The 15,119-nt window shown below is 42.3% G+C and overlaps 1 protein-coding gene across 3 annotated transcripts in view; it reads left to right on the forward strand.

Annotated features, from left to right (window-relative positions):
* The window catches only part of IGF1R (insulin like growth factor 1 receptor), a 172,652-nt gene that overhangs the window by 129,123 nt on the left and 28,410 nt on the right, over positions 1 to 15,119 (forward strand). For all 3 annotated transcript variants that reach the window (XM_068203641.1, XM_068203639.1, XM_068203642.1), the window contains exons 4-10: positions 1,404 to 1,549; positions 3,022 to 3,166; positions 7,443 to 7,657; positions 9,609 to 9,735; positions 10,973 to 11,211; positions 11,671 to 11,838; positions 12,004 to 12,208. In XM_068203641.1, coding sequence (XP_068059742.1) covers positions 1,404 to 1,549; positions 3,022 to 3,166; positions 7,443 to 7,657; positions 9,609 to 9,735; positions 10,973 to 11,211; positions 11,671 to 11,838; positions 12,004 to 12,208 — 1,245 coding nt within the window. The remainder of the gene's footprint in view (positions 1 to 1,403; positions 1,550 to 3,021; positions 3,167 to 7,442; positions 7,658 to 9,608; positions 9,736 to 10,972; positions 11,212 to 11,670; positions 11,839 to 12,003; positions 12,209 to 15,119) is intronic.

Genomic DNA, 15,119 nt, shown 5'->3' on the forward strand with positions numbered 1-15,119 from the left:
TGTACATTTAGTCGAATCCTCTTTCTTGTGTCTGCAGCTTTTAGTGGTTTGTGGCATGTTAAAGAGCAGGATTTTGAAATAGGAGCTTACTACTTAGAAAAGGAGCTTCTTTCTCTTATGGTTTATGCATGGAAAACTGTTATCAATTTACATGTTTCTTTAAGCCTCAGAGGAAACTGGGTTCACTTTATTTTTAAAAAATAAATAGTAAGCCTCTGTCCATCAGTGTTGTTAGCAGAAGCCTTTGTCTTTGGAGCTGGGTTTGGGTTTTTGTAATTTTTATTTTTCCTCTCTAAAGTGATACTAGGTGGAGTAAGTAATCATGAAATACTAAGTAAAATGGCTAGAATAAATTGGAAAATAAAAATTACCTTCATTGGGGAAAGACATTTACCAGGAAGAGTGATCAGAGGGCCTGTGTTGTGCACACATGAAGTGTCCAGCTTTGAAATGAATATGTAGGAAAAAGCCATGGAGCATTTAAAAAGCTCCTGCAGCCAAAGGCTGGTCTGCCCTGAGTTCTTGTTGTTTGAGTTTGGCTGCTAAAAATGCTTCTGAGTGCCTATGAGTATAGGAGAAATGAGCCTGTGTTTCAGTGTTGCTTCCCAGCTTCTGGAAGTCTGGTTTCTCTGTGTTTGGGGATGTGTGTTTCTTGATGTTTCCATCTGCATCACCCATTTTAAACCTGCTTAGACTTCTGGCCTTCCTCTCCCAATATCTGTTGCCAATTAGTTGTCCTTGCATCAGGACACAATCTTCTGTTTCCTTAAACTTGCTGCTTTAATTCCTCCTAAGCTGTAAGAAGTAGTGACTAACTGACTGCTCACTTTCTCCACATCCCTCCTCACTGTGTCCCCACACTTGTCTTTCTGAGTTAAATGGCCAGGAGCATGGAATTCCCCAGGGCAGAGCTTTAAATATTGGTTTATGGACATGGACACAGACAACTTCATAAGAATGTGAACAGTATTTTCCCATCTCCAGTTCTTGGCTGGCCTATTTTGTGAGGCTGGGCCTGGATTAGCATGAAACCTCCCTGCACTCTGAGGCTGCCTTTGTAAATGGGAGGGGAGGGGTTCCTGGGAACAGTTCAGTTGGAGGAAATGCGCAGTTGTAAGGGCACTGGGTTTTACCTGAAGTGCCTTTGACTTTGGAAGGACCACAGAGCTTTCCAGAAGCTGGCACAGCGTGGGTATGGGTCACTGTATGAGGTACAATGCTCCAGCTTCTCTGGAGTGCAGCAGCCAAGAGTATCCTGAACAAGCATGGCAGCTTTCATTCTGGCCTGGAGGATTTGCCTGAGCTTTAGAGGGAATTATCTTCCAAAATTCAACTCGGAGCAGTCTGTAGATTCAGAGTTGCATATCACTGTTTATTTTCAATATTCCCCTCTTTCCTCACAGCATGTTCTGCAGCCCTTGTGAGGGGCCTTGCCCCAAAATTTGTGAGGATGGGAAAACAAAGACCATTGACTCAGTGACATCAGCACAAATGCTGCAAGGATGCACAATTCTCAAGGGAAATCTGCTGATCAACATCCGGCGTGGAAGTAAGTGATCGCCCTCTCTTTCGGAACCCCTGATAAGGCTGCTTTCCACATTTTTCCTTCTGTCGTCAGCGCAATGATAAGAACATTAAAAACTCGGCAAGCTGTTTGCTTTCCAGGCCCAGAGCAGTGCTCCTGTTTGGTTTGGCCCTCTGCAGCGCTGTCCTGCCCCATGTGGGTGGAATGGGTATTCAGCTCCCAGGGAAAGCTGGCATTTTTGTTAGGTTTTTTGGCAGGACAAGGAACCAGGATTAGGCAGTTAGACGAGCAGTGGTCCCAAAGGAGTAATAAAGGTCCAAGAAGGTGGAAAAGTTGAAAATCCTTGCATCTGGGTAGGTAAATAACTTGTCACATGGCATTGTAAGACTGCAGAGCCTCACTTCTTAAGGCAAGGTGTGGTGTTTTGCTAGAACAGGGAATCCAGAGTGCTGAGAGCTCTTATAAAGCCTAACACTATGCTGCTGGATGGTCAGCATTAGTGAGCTGGCCACTTCTGTCACATGTCTTGAGCAAGCAATGGATTAAATTTGTCAGAGCAGTGATTCATCAGCCAGGGAGGTGTTGACAGTTGATGAGCTCTTAAAAGCAGAGTAAAAATTGCTGTTAGTTTTTATTGGACTTGTATGTCCCTATGGAAGGTCCCTTTTAGTTTGATGAATAAGACTGAAAGATTGGGATCTGTTTGATTCCCTACTTCATGCTGAATGAAAGTTCCAGGTTTTAGTTACAGCAGCATGTAGATTTTTTAATTTGTGGTCCCACTGCTATAGGTACAATCTTCCCTTAGGGGAGAGGTTCCTGTTACTTGGGGCAAGCATGTGGGTTTTGTTTTTTTTGTTTTTTTTGTTTTTTTAATTTAAGCATGATTTTAGAGTGCCAAAGAGCATCTCATTATTTGACATGGGAAAGTGAGTTGTCTGGATCATGCTCCATGGCAGGAGGACTTCCTGATGGTTTTATCTTTACTGTTTCATCAACTGGTTCAGTTTTGTAGCTTTTCAGGTCATGGAAAGCAATGCTCTCTGGCCCAGAGCAGATGAAGAACATACCCTCTCCTCTTTATCTTCAATCTCATTCTCTCTTTTCCAGTGGAGCTTTCTGCCTGACCTTTGCTCCATGTCCAGAGAGCAATTCCATCTCATGGTGTGTACATTTACACAAGGGTCTTCTCATCCCTGCCAGAGTGCTGGCTCACCATTTGATGCTGGCTTCAGAGGGCAATGCCCATGGAAAAATCAGGTGTTCCAGTATGGAAAAGCAAGACTGGTTTCCCACTGTTACTCTGTGGCTTTATTTTGCCCTTCAACCATCTGGCTGCACAGGCAACTGTTCTGGGGGAGGAAAACCAGTGTCTCTCATTTTCAAAAGCAGCAAGTACAAACATTTTCTTTTACTGAGCTAATGCTGCACGAAGCAGAATATTAGTCAAAGCTGTGAATTCTGTTACAATAACCATTATCTTTTTCTCACTGTAGATAACATTGCCTCAGAACTGGAGAATTTTATGGGTCTGATAGAGACAGTAACGGGGTACGTGAAGATCCGTCATTCCCATGCGTTGGTCTCGCTGTCTTTCCTGAAGAACCTGCGGTACATTCTGGGAGAGGAGCAGGTGGACGGGTAAGTGTTCAGGTATTTGTGGATGCAATTTCACTTTAACAGAAAGCTGTGGAGAATAAGTCTCCTAAAACCCATTTACTTTCATTTATGGAGTCTCCTCTTCCACTAATATTCAGCGTTTTTCTCCTTGTGAACACCTCTGCACAGCATTGCTCATTTGCATTACTGTCCAAATCAGCATGTTAAATTGAGTATGAGACAAGTATTTTATGGTACCTTTCCTGTTGCTTTTCACTTTAGGTTTTTCTAGATAGATTCTTTACATCAATAGAGCAGTTTTGTTTGTTCTTTTTGCTCTCTTTGAGAAAAGAGCATCTTCAGAAACAGTTGAATTTCTTTGTAGTTCTTTACTGTTGGGTTTTAGAAGAGTTTTATGGAGAAGTCAGCTGAAAGGAAATATGAATTTTACTGGCCAGGGAGTACAACTGGAAGTGAAACACAGTTGCAATTGTTTGCAACTCCCTGAAATGTTAGCATTACATGGATTAGCTACTGAGCATGCAAAAGACTGGTCAGGAAAAGTTGATCCCTTGAAATGTTTGCTGTGGATTATATTGCTTCTACAATTACTCACCATGTGATGCTTATTGCTGTGCATAACTCCTGTTTTCCTATGATGGTAAAACTTTGTCAAGGCAAAAGTTTTTATCCCTTCAGAGTGTGTGATGCTGATGTGTGGTCAGGGTCCTTCAGCAAACTGCCTTGCTCTTTCTCATCCCAAATCAAGTAGCCATCCCAAGTTTAAACCAGTGTTCTGTGGAAGAAATCAGTCCCCTCCATAATGACAGAACTATTAAATGAAGAACTGGGGAAAATTGTAGAACAAAAGGTAGTGTGAGGGTCATTGGAAAGGTTGCTCATGTCTGACTGTATAAAGTTAAAGCACCAGGGATTCTTCACAGCCTCCCTCTTTCTCTCAGGATAGTCTTTGGTCGGTCTTAAATTCTTAAAATTCCAGCATCTGACAGAGTGAGTGCAAGGGCACTCTGCCTGCTGGGCAGCTCTGCCTGCTGCCCTTGCAGAGCATGCTGTGTGCCCAGGAAGAGCACTGGCTCTGTGGAGGAGTTTGTTTCCAGCTGCAGATCCCGTGGGATTGTCCGTGCCGAGCACGGGCTCCTTGGGCTGCTCCCGGCGGGCTGTGCCCTCACAGGCACTCCAGTTGTTGACTTGTCTTTGCTTCTCTCCCTTGACCTCTTTGAATTTGAGTCCAGCTTTGTGTCTAGGTAGCAATTGTGTTTATGGTACCTTGTCTGTCAGCAAACAGAGCTGAACCAAGGGGAAATGGAAGGTTTACCAGTCAGATTCCCAAACAGAGAAGCAAATAGGTGCAGCTTTGAAGAAGAGAACGGGGCTGAGTGGGGAGGTGGAACACATCTATAGTAAAGAGCTGCTTGTGCTAAAATTCCCCTGTGTTAGGAAATGACTGTAGTTACATACTAAGGGGCAGGGGCAGTCTCTTTGCTTGGAAAATGCCTGGCATAATTTAGGCATTACCGCAGTCTAAATAACATGTCCAAAAATACTTAGGTGGAAGTAGGCACCTGACAAGGAAGGACTGAGCCTGAACAATTACTTGGGCAGAACTGTGAACAACAGGGAGCGGGATCTTAACCTGGAAAGCAGTGGGCTGCTGGAACAAGAGCTGTTTGTGCCAGCAGTGTCTTGAGGGGGGGCAGAGAGGGTAACTTAAAGCCCATTATGATTTTTGCACATTTCATGACTGACCCCACAGCCACTGTCCTTTTATTTATGGAACTGGACTGACAAAACAGCACTTCAGATGTTCTTTGTTCTTTATTCAATTACTGTTGCTTGCCTTGGTTATCACAGAAAGGGGAAAGTTTAGAGGGAATTTACTTTGTTTTTGGAGTTTTCATTGTTTCTTTTGAAAACCATGTCTGTAATGAATGTGCTTCCATAGCAAGAAAGTAATTTCTCCTTGCAAATAGGGAAACTGAGGTGGAGATGTGCTGCCAGAGGGGTCTCGGTGTCTGTTGCAGGGTTTTGTTCTCTCATCTGGTGCTGACTCTGCCAGGCCCCTCCATCCTCAGCTGGGGTCTGTGTGTTCACTGCTGTGTGCATGGATGGTGTGTAGGCAGCACATCCCAGAGCATCCCAGGTTGGGTACTGGAAAATGAGCAGTGTGTGGCCTTCAGGAGCAAGTGAGGAGATGATGACTGAGGAGGAGTTTCAGTTGTGGCACTGACCTGCTCTGTTGTTGTGTTTCAACCTCTGCAGCAAACTGGGGGACAGCCTATAAAATCAAAACAACCCCCCCAACCCCCTTTTCTACACCATTTTGAGGCAGAGGCATCAGCTGTCAGGCCTGTTGGAAGGTGTGAACAGGATCTTTAGCTGTTGTGTGGCTCCTCACTGAGGAATGTATGGCTTGTTTTCCTGGGATCATTATTGTCAGGGTGTGGTGAATTCACACAGTCTTCAGGAGAGCAGCAAGGCCTGATCTAAGCACAGCATTCCAGCAGAGCAGGCACCCTGTGCTGAGGGTGGGTGGGGAATGAATGACACCCTCCAGACCTGTGGTGACACCTGGCTGCAGTGCAGGCTCCCATGGGGATGCTCCTCAGCTCGGGCCTGATTTTGGGGGGGTTTCTCAACTGCCTGTGTGAGAGTGAAGTTTGAGGTGTGAGGCTGGGTTTGTATGGAGGTTTCAGAAGCTGACATATTTAGCTTTTCAAACAAGGCAAGAAAACACTGAACTTTAGTAAGATGCAGTACTTTCAAATCAGCACAGGATTTGGTGATGTCTGTCAAATCCCACAGGCACTTCAGCATCCTTGTTCTCTCCTGGCAGGATGCATTTAAAGCACAAACATGTCTCTGCTCCCTTGTTAACTGAGCACATTCTTCTCAGCATCTGTGTGAAGTGGTACCAGGTACAGCAACTTCATTAGAAATCAAGTCCTGGGTAATTAGGGGACAGATGGAAATAAGAGAAACAACTTGTCTTTCACATTATTCTCAAAATACACTCTACATTACGAGAAATGGCAAATCTCTGCATATTGGAGACAGAATGCACAGTTTTTATTTCGGGTTGGGTGAGGGAGGAATTAATGATAAATTTTAAATGGAATAATTGATGGAAAACTGTAAATGAATAATATGGAAGATTTTTGTGAGCACTGTGGTTTGTTTGCCACATTTCTCTGCAGAAACTCTGTTGGAAGGGTTTGTAGAAAGCCCAGTGTAGCTCTGTTGCCAAGGACTTAGCAATGTAAGATGGGCTTCATAGTGTTAATGGTGGATTTTGTGTTGCTGTGGTTAATGATGGGGGAACTTCCCAGCAGACTGAAATAAATGCTGCCATGGTGGGTTATCTTGGTTTAAGTTCATCAGCTACACAGACCATTATCTCATTTCCCAGTGCATTCCTGTCCCTGCTATCCTAAAGTATGAATGTCCTTGCAGGTGTTGTTTTGCAGCTGATGTAGAGCCTACAATCTTGCTTCTGTTGCATGTGTGGTTTTTTTTTTTCCAATTCAGCCCAATTGAGTAGTACCAGGAATTTCTTCAAAATATTTAATAGGGCTTTCATAATATTTAATAGGCCTTTTGCATACAGCTTTGTGTACAGTATCTGTGGAAATAAAGGATGTGCATGTTATTCCAGGGCAGAGCTTAGGGAGTGGGCTCAGCACAGCTGCCTGTGTTTAGTACTCTGAAGTGTGGATCCTGTGCAGTCAGTACAACTGTTTGCTGTTGGGTTTCGATGTGCAGGTGCAACTGTACTTGGCACAATATAGGAAATCTTTATTGGGCCAAGAGGTAGAAGAGAGAGGCAAGGAAACCTCGCTATGCAAACTTTTAGAGTTGCTTTTGTAAACATAAGCAAGAGCTGTGTTAATAACTGTTTTATTGTCAGAACTCCAGAAGGCTTTTCCTTCCATAAAGTATCTGAGGTTACTGCTTCCCATTTGCCACCAAATGGAAAATCCAGTGTAGAGACCTGCTGTTCAGAGGACATGAATTTATATGTTCCTCATAACACTCCTACACAACTCTTAAAACACGCTGGAGTGGGCTTTAAATGGTGTGGTGTCACCTTTGGAGTCCTGTGTCACACTCATTTCCTTGCCCCCTAAACAGTCAGGGTTAACTTGCTCCATGGGAGAGAAGAAAGCTCTTTGCTGAGCACAAATTGAAAGTAAGAGGGAACAAATAGAGTGTTTCAAAGTTTTCTTGTAGTAAGGTATTCTTTGTTGGAATGAGCTGTGAATTAAAACGAGTATTTTTTTCTTCAAAAAATTCCTTCTAGGAATTATTCCTTCTACGTGCTTGACAACCACAATCTTCAGCAGCTGTGGGACTGGAACCATCATAACTTGACAATCAGTGAGGGGAAAATGTACTTTGCATTTAATCCTAAACTGTGTGTTTCTGAGATTTACCGTATGGAGGAGGTTTCGGGAACCAAGGGACGACAGAGCAAAGGAGATATAAATCCAAGGAACAATGGGGAGAGAGCCTCTTGTAAGTAAACAAACAAAAAGTTCTCAATGCCAGCTGCACAGGAGAGCGTCACAAGAGCAAACCCAACATGCTGACACATGGCTGACCATTGCAATATTTAGAGTTTGGGATTTGCAGGAGGCTTTCAGGCCTTCTGCTTGTTCAGACTTTAAACTGTAGCTGTGAAGGTACCTTTACATGAGTGGAAAATGATGTGGTTACACAGTCCCTATCTCATCTGTAAAACCCACTTGTAGGAGATGACTTCTTCCCACATGCCCTGTTTTGTGACAGCAGCAGCAGATAACAATTGAAGCATGAGAAATGAAATCCAGTAGTTTGATGTCTCCAGCAAGGAGCAATTTCTCTGTCTCCTTTGTAACTATGCATCATTATAGGGGTTTTCCCCTCTCTGATACTTATTCTTTCTTGATACTAAGCTGCTGAATAACAATTCCATAGACACCAAAACGAACTGTCTCTGTTACATTCAACTTCATTTAAGCTCCTGCCAAATATTGTACCTGGTTGCTAGAAATGCTTGTTTCAAACTTAGTTTGCTCTGCTTTGTTTTCAAATTGCTTGCTTTTGAATTGAGAACACTTCTTAATGTTCTGCAGTATTCTTAAGCTTGAGCGTTTCTGCATTTGATTTTGGATTCTGCAGTGGTCAGAGTTATTGGAAAGTCCTCTCTTGGCATTGGTGGTCTGCACATCAGGTCTCCAGGTGTAACAGGACGTTTAAAAGGAATCTCTCTTCTAGGAATTAAGAATGCCTACAAGTTTCGCCTCAAACCCTTGAAACTGGCAACGCATTTTTCCTTTGGTTGCTTTGTGGAGTTTTTGGAGCTGAGTAAACTAAAATGGATCTTGTGTATAAGTCAAGTCCCCTTGTTGTGGATGGTGCTTACAAAACTAGGACACGTAGTCTGCTGAATGTCTCTTTGGGTGCGATGCACACGCAGATGGCCCCGATCCTTGTTGTAAGCACCCTCCATTCTTTGCACGTTCAATAGAGCAAAGCCTTGCAGTCCTGGAGGAGTTACAGACACACAGCCAGGCCTTACTACCACTGAGGCCAGTGCCAGCTGCTGCCTGCTTTTTTAAGAAACCAGTACAGAAAGCTTTCTGACTCTGAGAAGGGCAAAAGAATCAACAAAAGCTCAACTGCCTTTGCAAAGATAGCACCAACAGTGCCAGTGTACACGAGGGTGAAAACCTCTTTATTTTCAGAGCTTCTATGGAACATTAGAAACCAGCTCACAGTTGACAGAACACAATTTCTTCATCCAAGAATTAAGTTTTTAAAATGCTATTTTGTTTTGGGTTGGAAAGCTCAGTGAGTTGGTAGTGGGAAGCCATTCATTTCAAAGCTGTGGGCTTCCATCCAGGTCTGTTCAGAAGAGTAGCTGGAAGCTGCTGCCATCAAATGGTTGTGCCGTATATGAACTGAGTTTTGGAGTTCTTGGTCCAGCCTCTGATGAATAGGAATGTAAACTCCTTTGTCTTTTCCATGTTGTCCAGTCTCCAGAAAAACAAATGGTAGTTGTCAAAAGTTGTCCTGGAGAGTGAACACACAGAGGCCGGTGACTGCTCCGCACGTGCTTTGGAGCTGGATGATGAATTCAATGCTTCCAAAACCAGTCCTGTGGATAAACAGGGCTTCCATTCCTCCCTCAGGGAGAGTCTGAAGTAGTTTTCAAGAGCTTTCTGATGATGTATTAAAAGAAAATCTGCTTCAAAAAAATGAATAACAAGTGGCTCAAGCATTTTTTAAACTGATTGCCAAGGTCACTGCGTACCCTTAAGCACTCAAATGGAGTAGGAGGAAAGAGACAAAGGCTGTTGGGATCCTGGGGTGTCATAGGTGCTACTGGAAAGGCTCCTTAGCTAAAACTGATATCTAAGAAACAAAAAACACTGACAGGTGATGTGCTGCCAACTCTGGCATGTCCTGTCCTTTTGCATTGCAGGTGAAAGCAAAATTCTGCATTTTGTTTCCAACACGACGCTCAAGAATCGTATTAAACTGACATGGGAGCGGTATCGCCCTCCAGATTACAGAGACCTCATCAGCTTCACTGTTTACTACAAAGAGGCGTAAGTAGATGTCATCAGAGATGAGCCAGGGCAGTCCAAAAGAGAGCAGAAAATTCTGTTCCTACTGTGAGGATGGCTCATCCAGTTTGTGTATTTCATCCTCAAGTCCTGCTTTTTGTTCTGATTCTTTTCTTGGTGAAGCTCAAGCCTCCTTTAAAAAGGATTGGTTTGAATGAGTCCTACAAATGGATTGCAAATCTATCAGGAAGTTTCAAATTTGAAAAAAGAGAAAGGTGGATGGCTTGGCTCTTCTCAGGGGTCTGATTTGGAGCTCCTCCTAAGTCATCATGTTTACTGGGATACTTGATTTCTGTAGTCAAAGTACTGACTGGAGAGCATCCCAGCTCAGGAGTTTGCCCTGCCACGTGGATGAATCGTCTGCTCAGTGTTTGGGGTTATTTAGACTGTCCAGCTTTGGTCATTTCCTGCATTAGTATCTCTTGGTAATGAAGGTGTGGGGAGAAAGGTGTTACTGAAGAAATCCAAATTATTTGGGAGATGCCTCTGCCTTTATTTATCCTTGTAATGGCTTAGATTTTAAAATAATAAAAAACAACAAATGAGCAGAGAAATAACTCTTCAAGCAGTGTGGAGGTGTGAAAGGGGGGTTTGGAATGCTGCTAATGATACATGGAGCAAAGATGTGAGACATGGAAGGACAAATGGTTCATGTCCAGCATCACTTGAAAAAGATCGTGTTGTTCTACAATGAAGCCAGTGCTGGCAAGTGTACAGATATTAATAACAAGAGTTTGTATGCTCCTGCACCAGTGTTACAACTTCTGAAAAGTAGAACTGTATAAATGTGTTTGTATTGTGTGGAAATAAAAGGGTAAAAAGCCCGTTGGACTGGTCAAGGCCAGTCTTGGGACTTAGGGTTCTTTATGGTAAAAAGCTTGGCAACTCTCAATAACTGTTTTGAGTTGCTTCTGTTTGATATATGTTTATTTAAAGTCTAAATATGTCTGAAGCATTTCACTGCCTGTTTTGAGTAAAAAAAAAAAAGATAGTGTTCTCTTGGAGAATGTTGCATTATTGCTCATGACTAAAACTGAGCTCTGAATTTTGTACTGCTTGGAAATACAGATTTTTTTTTTTTTCCTGGTATATTCTGTTGTGGAAAGCAAGTAAGCTTTATTTGTTTAATTTAGCAACTTTGAATCGAGGCGCTCTCATACCTATATGACAATTTTTGGGAGAAAATAAATATTTGTGCTACTTTCTTTGAATATTTCAGACCATTCAAAAATGTGACAGAGTATGACGGGCAAGATGCGTGTGGCTCCAATAGCTGGAACATGGTTGATGTCGACCTGCCACCAAACAAAGAGAACAATCCTGGAATTCTGCTGCAGGGGTTGAAACCTTGGACTCAGTATGCTATTTATGTCAAGGCTGTTACCCTCACAATGATGGAAAATCATCATATTCATGGAGCAAAAAGTGAAATTATATATATTCGAACCAATGCTGCAGGTGAGATGCTGGGCTCTGGGGTGAGAGGTTGATAATGCTGCAGGTGTGATTAGTGCATTATTGTCCAAGTTCTGTTGTTGATACAGAAATAAAATTTGTGTGCAGATGATATGCATAGTGCTAGCAGTTTCACTAATTATGAAAGTAGTATTAAAATTTGAATTAAAACTGTTTTTTCAGATATTACTTTTATTAGGAACTATGGGAGGTTCTTGAAGTTAGAATCCCAGGCTTTGTTCCATTGTAAAGATTAAGTTAAGTCCAACTTTGGGTTGGGTCTTCGTTGCAGTTGAACCTTTAACTGTTGGCATAAGTAGAGAATCCTTTCTTTGAAATGAGGTGGTGTTTTTTCTTGCACTGTAGAAATGCATTGGGATTCACTTGAAAGCTTACATGGAAATAAATTGTAGAGTTATATTAGATTTGAATATCTTTCTTTTTTCTTTTTTCCTTCTCTAGTGCCATCCATTCCCCTGGATGTTATTTCAGCATCCAACTCCTCATCCCAGCTGATTGTGAAATGGAATCCTCCCTCTCTTCCCAATGGGAACCTCTCCTACTACATCGTGCGCTGGCAGCAGCAGCCTCAGGACAGTTACCTGTACAGACACAATTACTGCTCCAAAGGTAGGAGAACTGAATGCTCTTGTGCTGAAATGCCTGGGACTCTGCCTGCCAGGGCTCTTCACTGGCAAGAGCTAAATGAGCCAGTAGAGGGAATGGGTAAATACGAATTGTTGCTGTATCCATGATCTGGGGAGAATGAAACCAGCTCTGTTCTTTTCTTTCAAGATAAAGTCCCCATTCGAAGATATGCTGATGGGACCATTGATACAGAAGAAGCCACTGAGCCCACCAAGCCAGAGGGCTGTGGGGGAGAAAAAGGACCTTGTTGTGCTTGTCCCAAGACAGAGGCAGAAAAGCAGGCAGAGAAGGAGGAAGCAGAGTACCGGAAAGTCTTTGAGAACTTCCTTCATAACTCCATCTTTGTCCCCAGGTAATGGGTTTTGGACACTTCTTTGTAAGTAAGGCTGATAATTTCATCTTTTATCATTCCCTAGAGCTGAGGTTTCCTGGACATGAAAGCGCACAGAAACACCTGAAACACTGAACATTACCTTTCCTTTCATGTGAGACAATCCACAGCCTTTGCAGTTTCTCTTATTTGCCAATTTTCATTTCTTCTTTCAATTCTAGCCCATAAGTAAGGGTTCTTACCTGTATTGATCAAGGATTTCAGTGATGGTTTCTTTTCAGGCTCAAGAGTCACTTAAGGAGCTCGTTGTCTGTAAGGGTTTTAGAGACGAGCAACATGAGGCAGACAGAGGGTTTCAGATGTGATTTTTCTCTAAATAACCATTTAAGTGCATGTGCTCCAAATCTGAATTTATCTTTGAAATTAAGGGCACAGTTGCCTCACAGAATTGAAACTGGTTTCCTTTTTCTCACTGCTCTAATTGCAAAGGGCTTGTGTGTTTCCTGGGTCAGTGCTGCAGAGAAGTATTAAATATTTCCACTCTCCCACAATAAATACCTGCTTACATGTTAAGTGGAATTGTAATGATTCTGTGCTGCTGATATTCTACACAGAGTAGATCCTACTGAATTAATTGGTGATTTTGATCCTTGAGTTTCCAGTTTATCTTTCAGGTAAGCTGTTGTTACTTTGGGGGATTGGATGCAGGGCAGGGCACACAGTGTACAGCTGTTGTGTTACAGTCTTTAATACACTGTTAGAGCTCAGTGGTGCACCTTGTCTCATTTTCCCTCCTGGCAGGAGAAGTCCATGGTCAAATCCTGTGTTTGAGAGCTCTAAATTGTGGCATTGCTGCTCATTGCTGCTGGTTCATATCATTCTCCATTGTGATTTTTTGGACCTTTATTCAAGGATGTGTTGGATTGACTTGTTGGCTTTGAGACCTTGATATTCGCAATGCTTCTTAGCTTTATCCAAAAAATGAGGAGTTAAATACTGCCTCTCCTGGGAGGTGTGAAGTATTCTTGTCTGAGCTGTGTTTGGGTCACACTGAGCATTTGTGCAGTGATGATGAGAAGCAGCAGCCAAGATCAGGTACAGGGAAGTTGCAGCCTCCGTGTCTGATCATGATGGAAATCCTGAGCCATGGGAAATCACAAGATCTGATTTTGGACTTCATAAAATGCACAGCAAGGAGTTTTGAAAGCCATGTGTCAAGTCTAAACTACTTGAAAGTCTGTTGAAAAGGAAGTTTTTCTGTTTCCCCAAACATTTGTAATTCACTATGCGTTGTCTTCTCCCAAATTTTCTTGCAGTCCTGCCCCCCTCCAAGAAAACTCATAGAACCTTGAACTCAGCAACAAATAAACTGATCAGTTCATAGAGAATTTCCTGAAAGCTTGTCCTTTTCTCTTAAATTACTGCCATTAGGGTGTTTTGTAACAGCAGGAGCAGATAAGGGACAATGCTCAGCAATAGCTGCATAGCCAAGCAACTTTTAAGAGACTGTATGTCAGGGAAATTAAAGTTTATGAGCTGGTGAGACATCTCCATGGGACAAATCTAAGCAGCTTGTTACTTGATGTCATTTTTTTCTCTCTTTCTCAAGGGAGAAGTTAATTAATGTGTTAGTGCAAACCTCAATAGTACTATTTATTTCTAGTGTTCTACCTGTGTCCAGGTTATTTTGAAGGAGTTGCTGTGTGTAATACAGCATGAAAGTATTTGACTGGGAGGCTTTAAGACTGTCTAAGAAGTCAGTTGATCTAATCTCTTGTGTAATCTCTTCTGGATGACCCCATGTGTATTAGTGGTGGATTTCAAACAGGACTCTGCTTAGTCTTGAAGAGACACTCACTACCAGAGGGAATGAGTTTCTTCTTCAAGGTTTTTGTTTCTCAAATGAGCAGGATGGGACAGGCTCTGTGTGTAAGTTGAGCACTAAAATTGCCATGAAATACAGAAAGCGTGAGCTTTGCTGTTAAATAGCCCAAGTTTTTTAAAATCTTCTTGATTTGATTGAATTTTTATAGTGTTATTTTTAATTTTTCTCTTGCATTTATTTTCCTTCTTCCGTAATAGAATAAATGATTTTTCAAGTTTTTATCTCTAGACTTTTCCTTACTTCCTCGGATGCTTGTTTTTTGCCTTTATCTCGGCATTTCATGAATGCGGGAAGCTGCTTGACCGAAAAGCACTGAGGTCAAATCTCGTGATATTTTAATTACTTTTGCCTTGTGGTTGTCCCTGCAGCTCTTTTCTCTTCCTGACACCACTGTAGTTTTCACCAACAAGTTTTGTGTTCCTTTATCTTTTCCTCCAAAGACAAGGTAGGGCTGTACTCCCCTCCACCCCCAGATACCACCAAATAGTTGAAGCTCCATGCATCCCATAAAAGCAGTGAAAAGTCAGGCCTTTTGGGTTCTTGCATTGGCACATGCTTTTGTGGTTGATTAAAAACAAACTTTTTTATTTTCACTGCTTTAACCACAGAATCTGTGCAAATGTTCATCAGTTCAGGGCTAGGCATCCAACTTTTTACGGATGAGAAGTTTGTTCTTTCCACTGAGCTAAAGCAGTAAATCAATACACATTGTAAGCAGGGTGAATAGGTTTAGTAACTTCCATAGATACCAGTGTAGACGAGGCACAAATGCTTATGTCCTATGAAATTGCCTTAACTGACAAGGTATTCACTTGTGTGTTGCTTAAACAATTTGTTGCTAACTTAGGAAATTCTTTCTTGTCTGTGTTTATTTCTGTGACGTGGTTTACATGGTGGTTAGAGTGTCAAAACGACTACTCACTACGTAGTAAAGGGATTTTGGAAATTTTTCTAGTGAGCTCCTAAAGAAAAAAAATTCATCCAACCTCTGCCAGAAGGTTTCAAAACTGAGTGAGCCTGTTCTTGGCTCTCTCTGCAGCGTGCTGC

This window comes from Anomalospiza imberbis, chromosome 13, assembly GCF_031753505.1.
Source record: "Anomalospiza imberbis isolate Cuckoo-Finch-1a 21T00152 chromosome 13, ASM3175350v1, whole genome shotgun sequence".
In the NCBI taxonomy this organism is placed as follows: Eukaryota; Metazoa; Chordata; class Aves; order Passeriformes; family Viduidae; genus Anomalospiza; species Anomalospiza imberbis.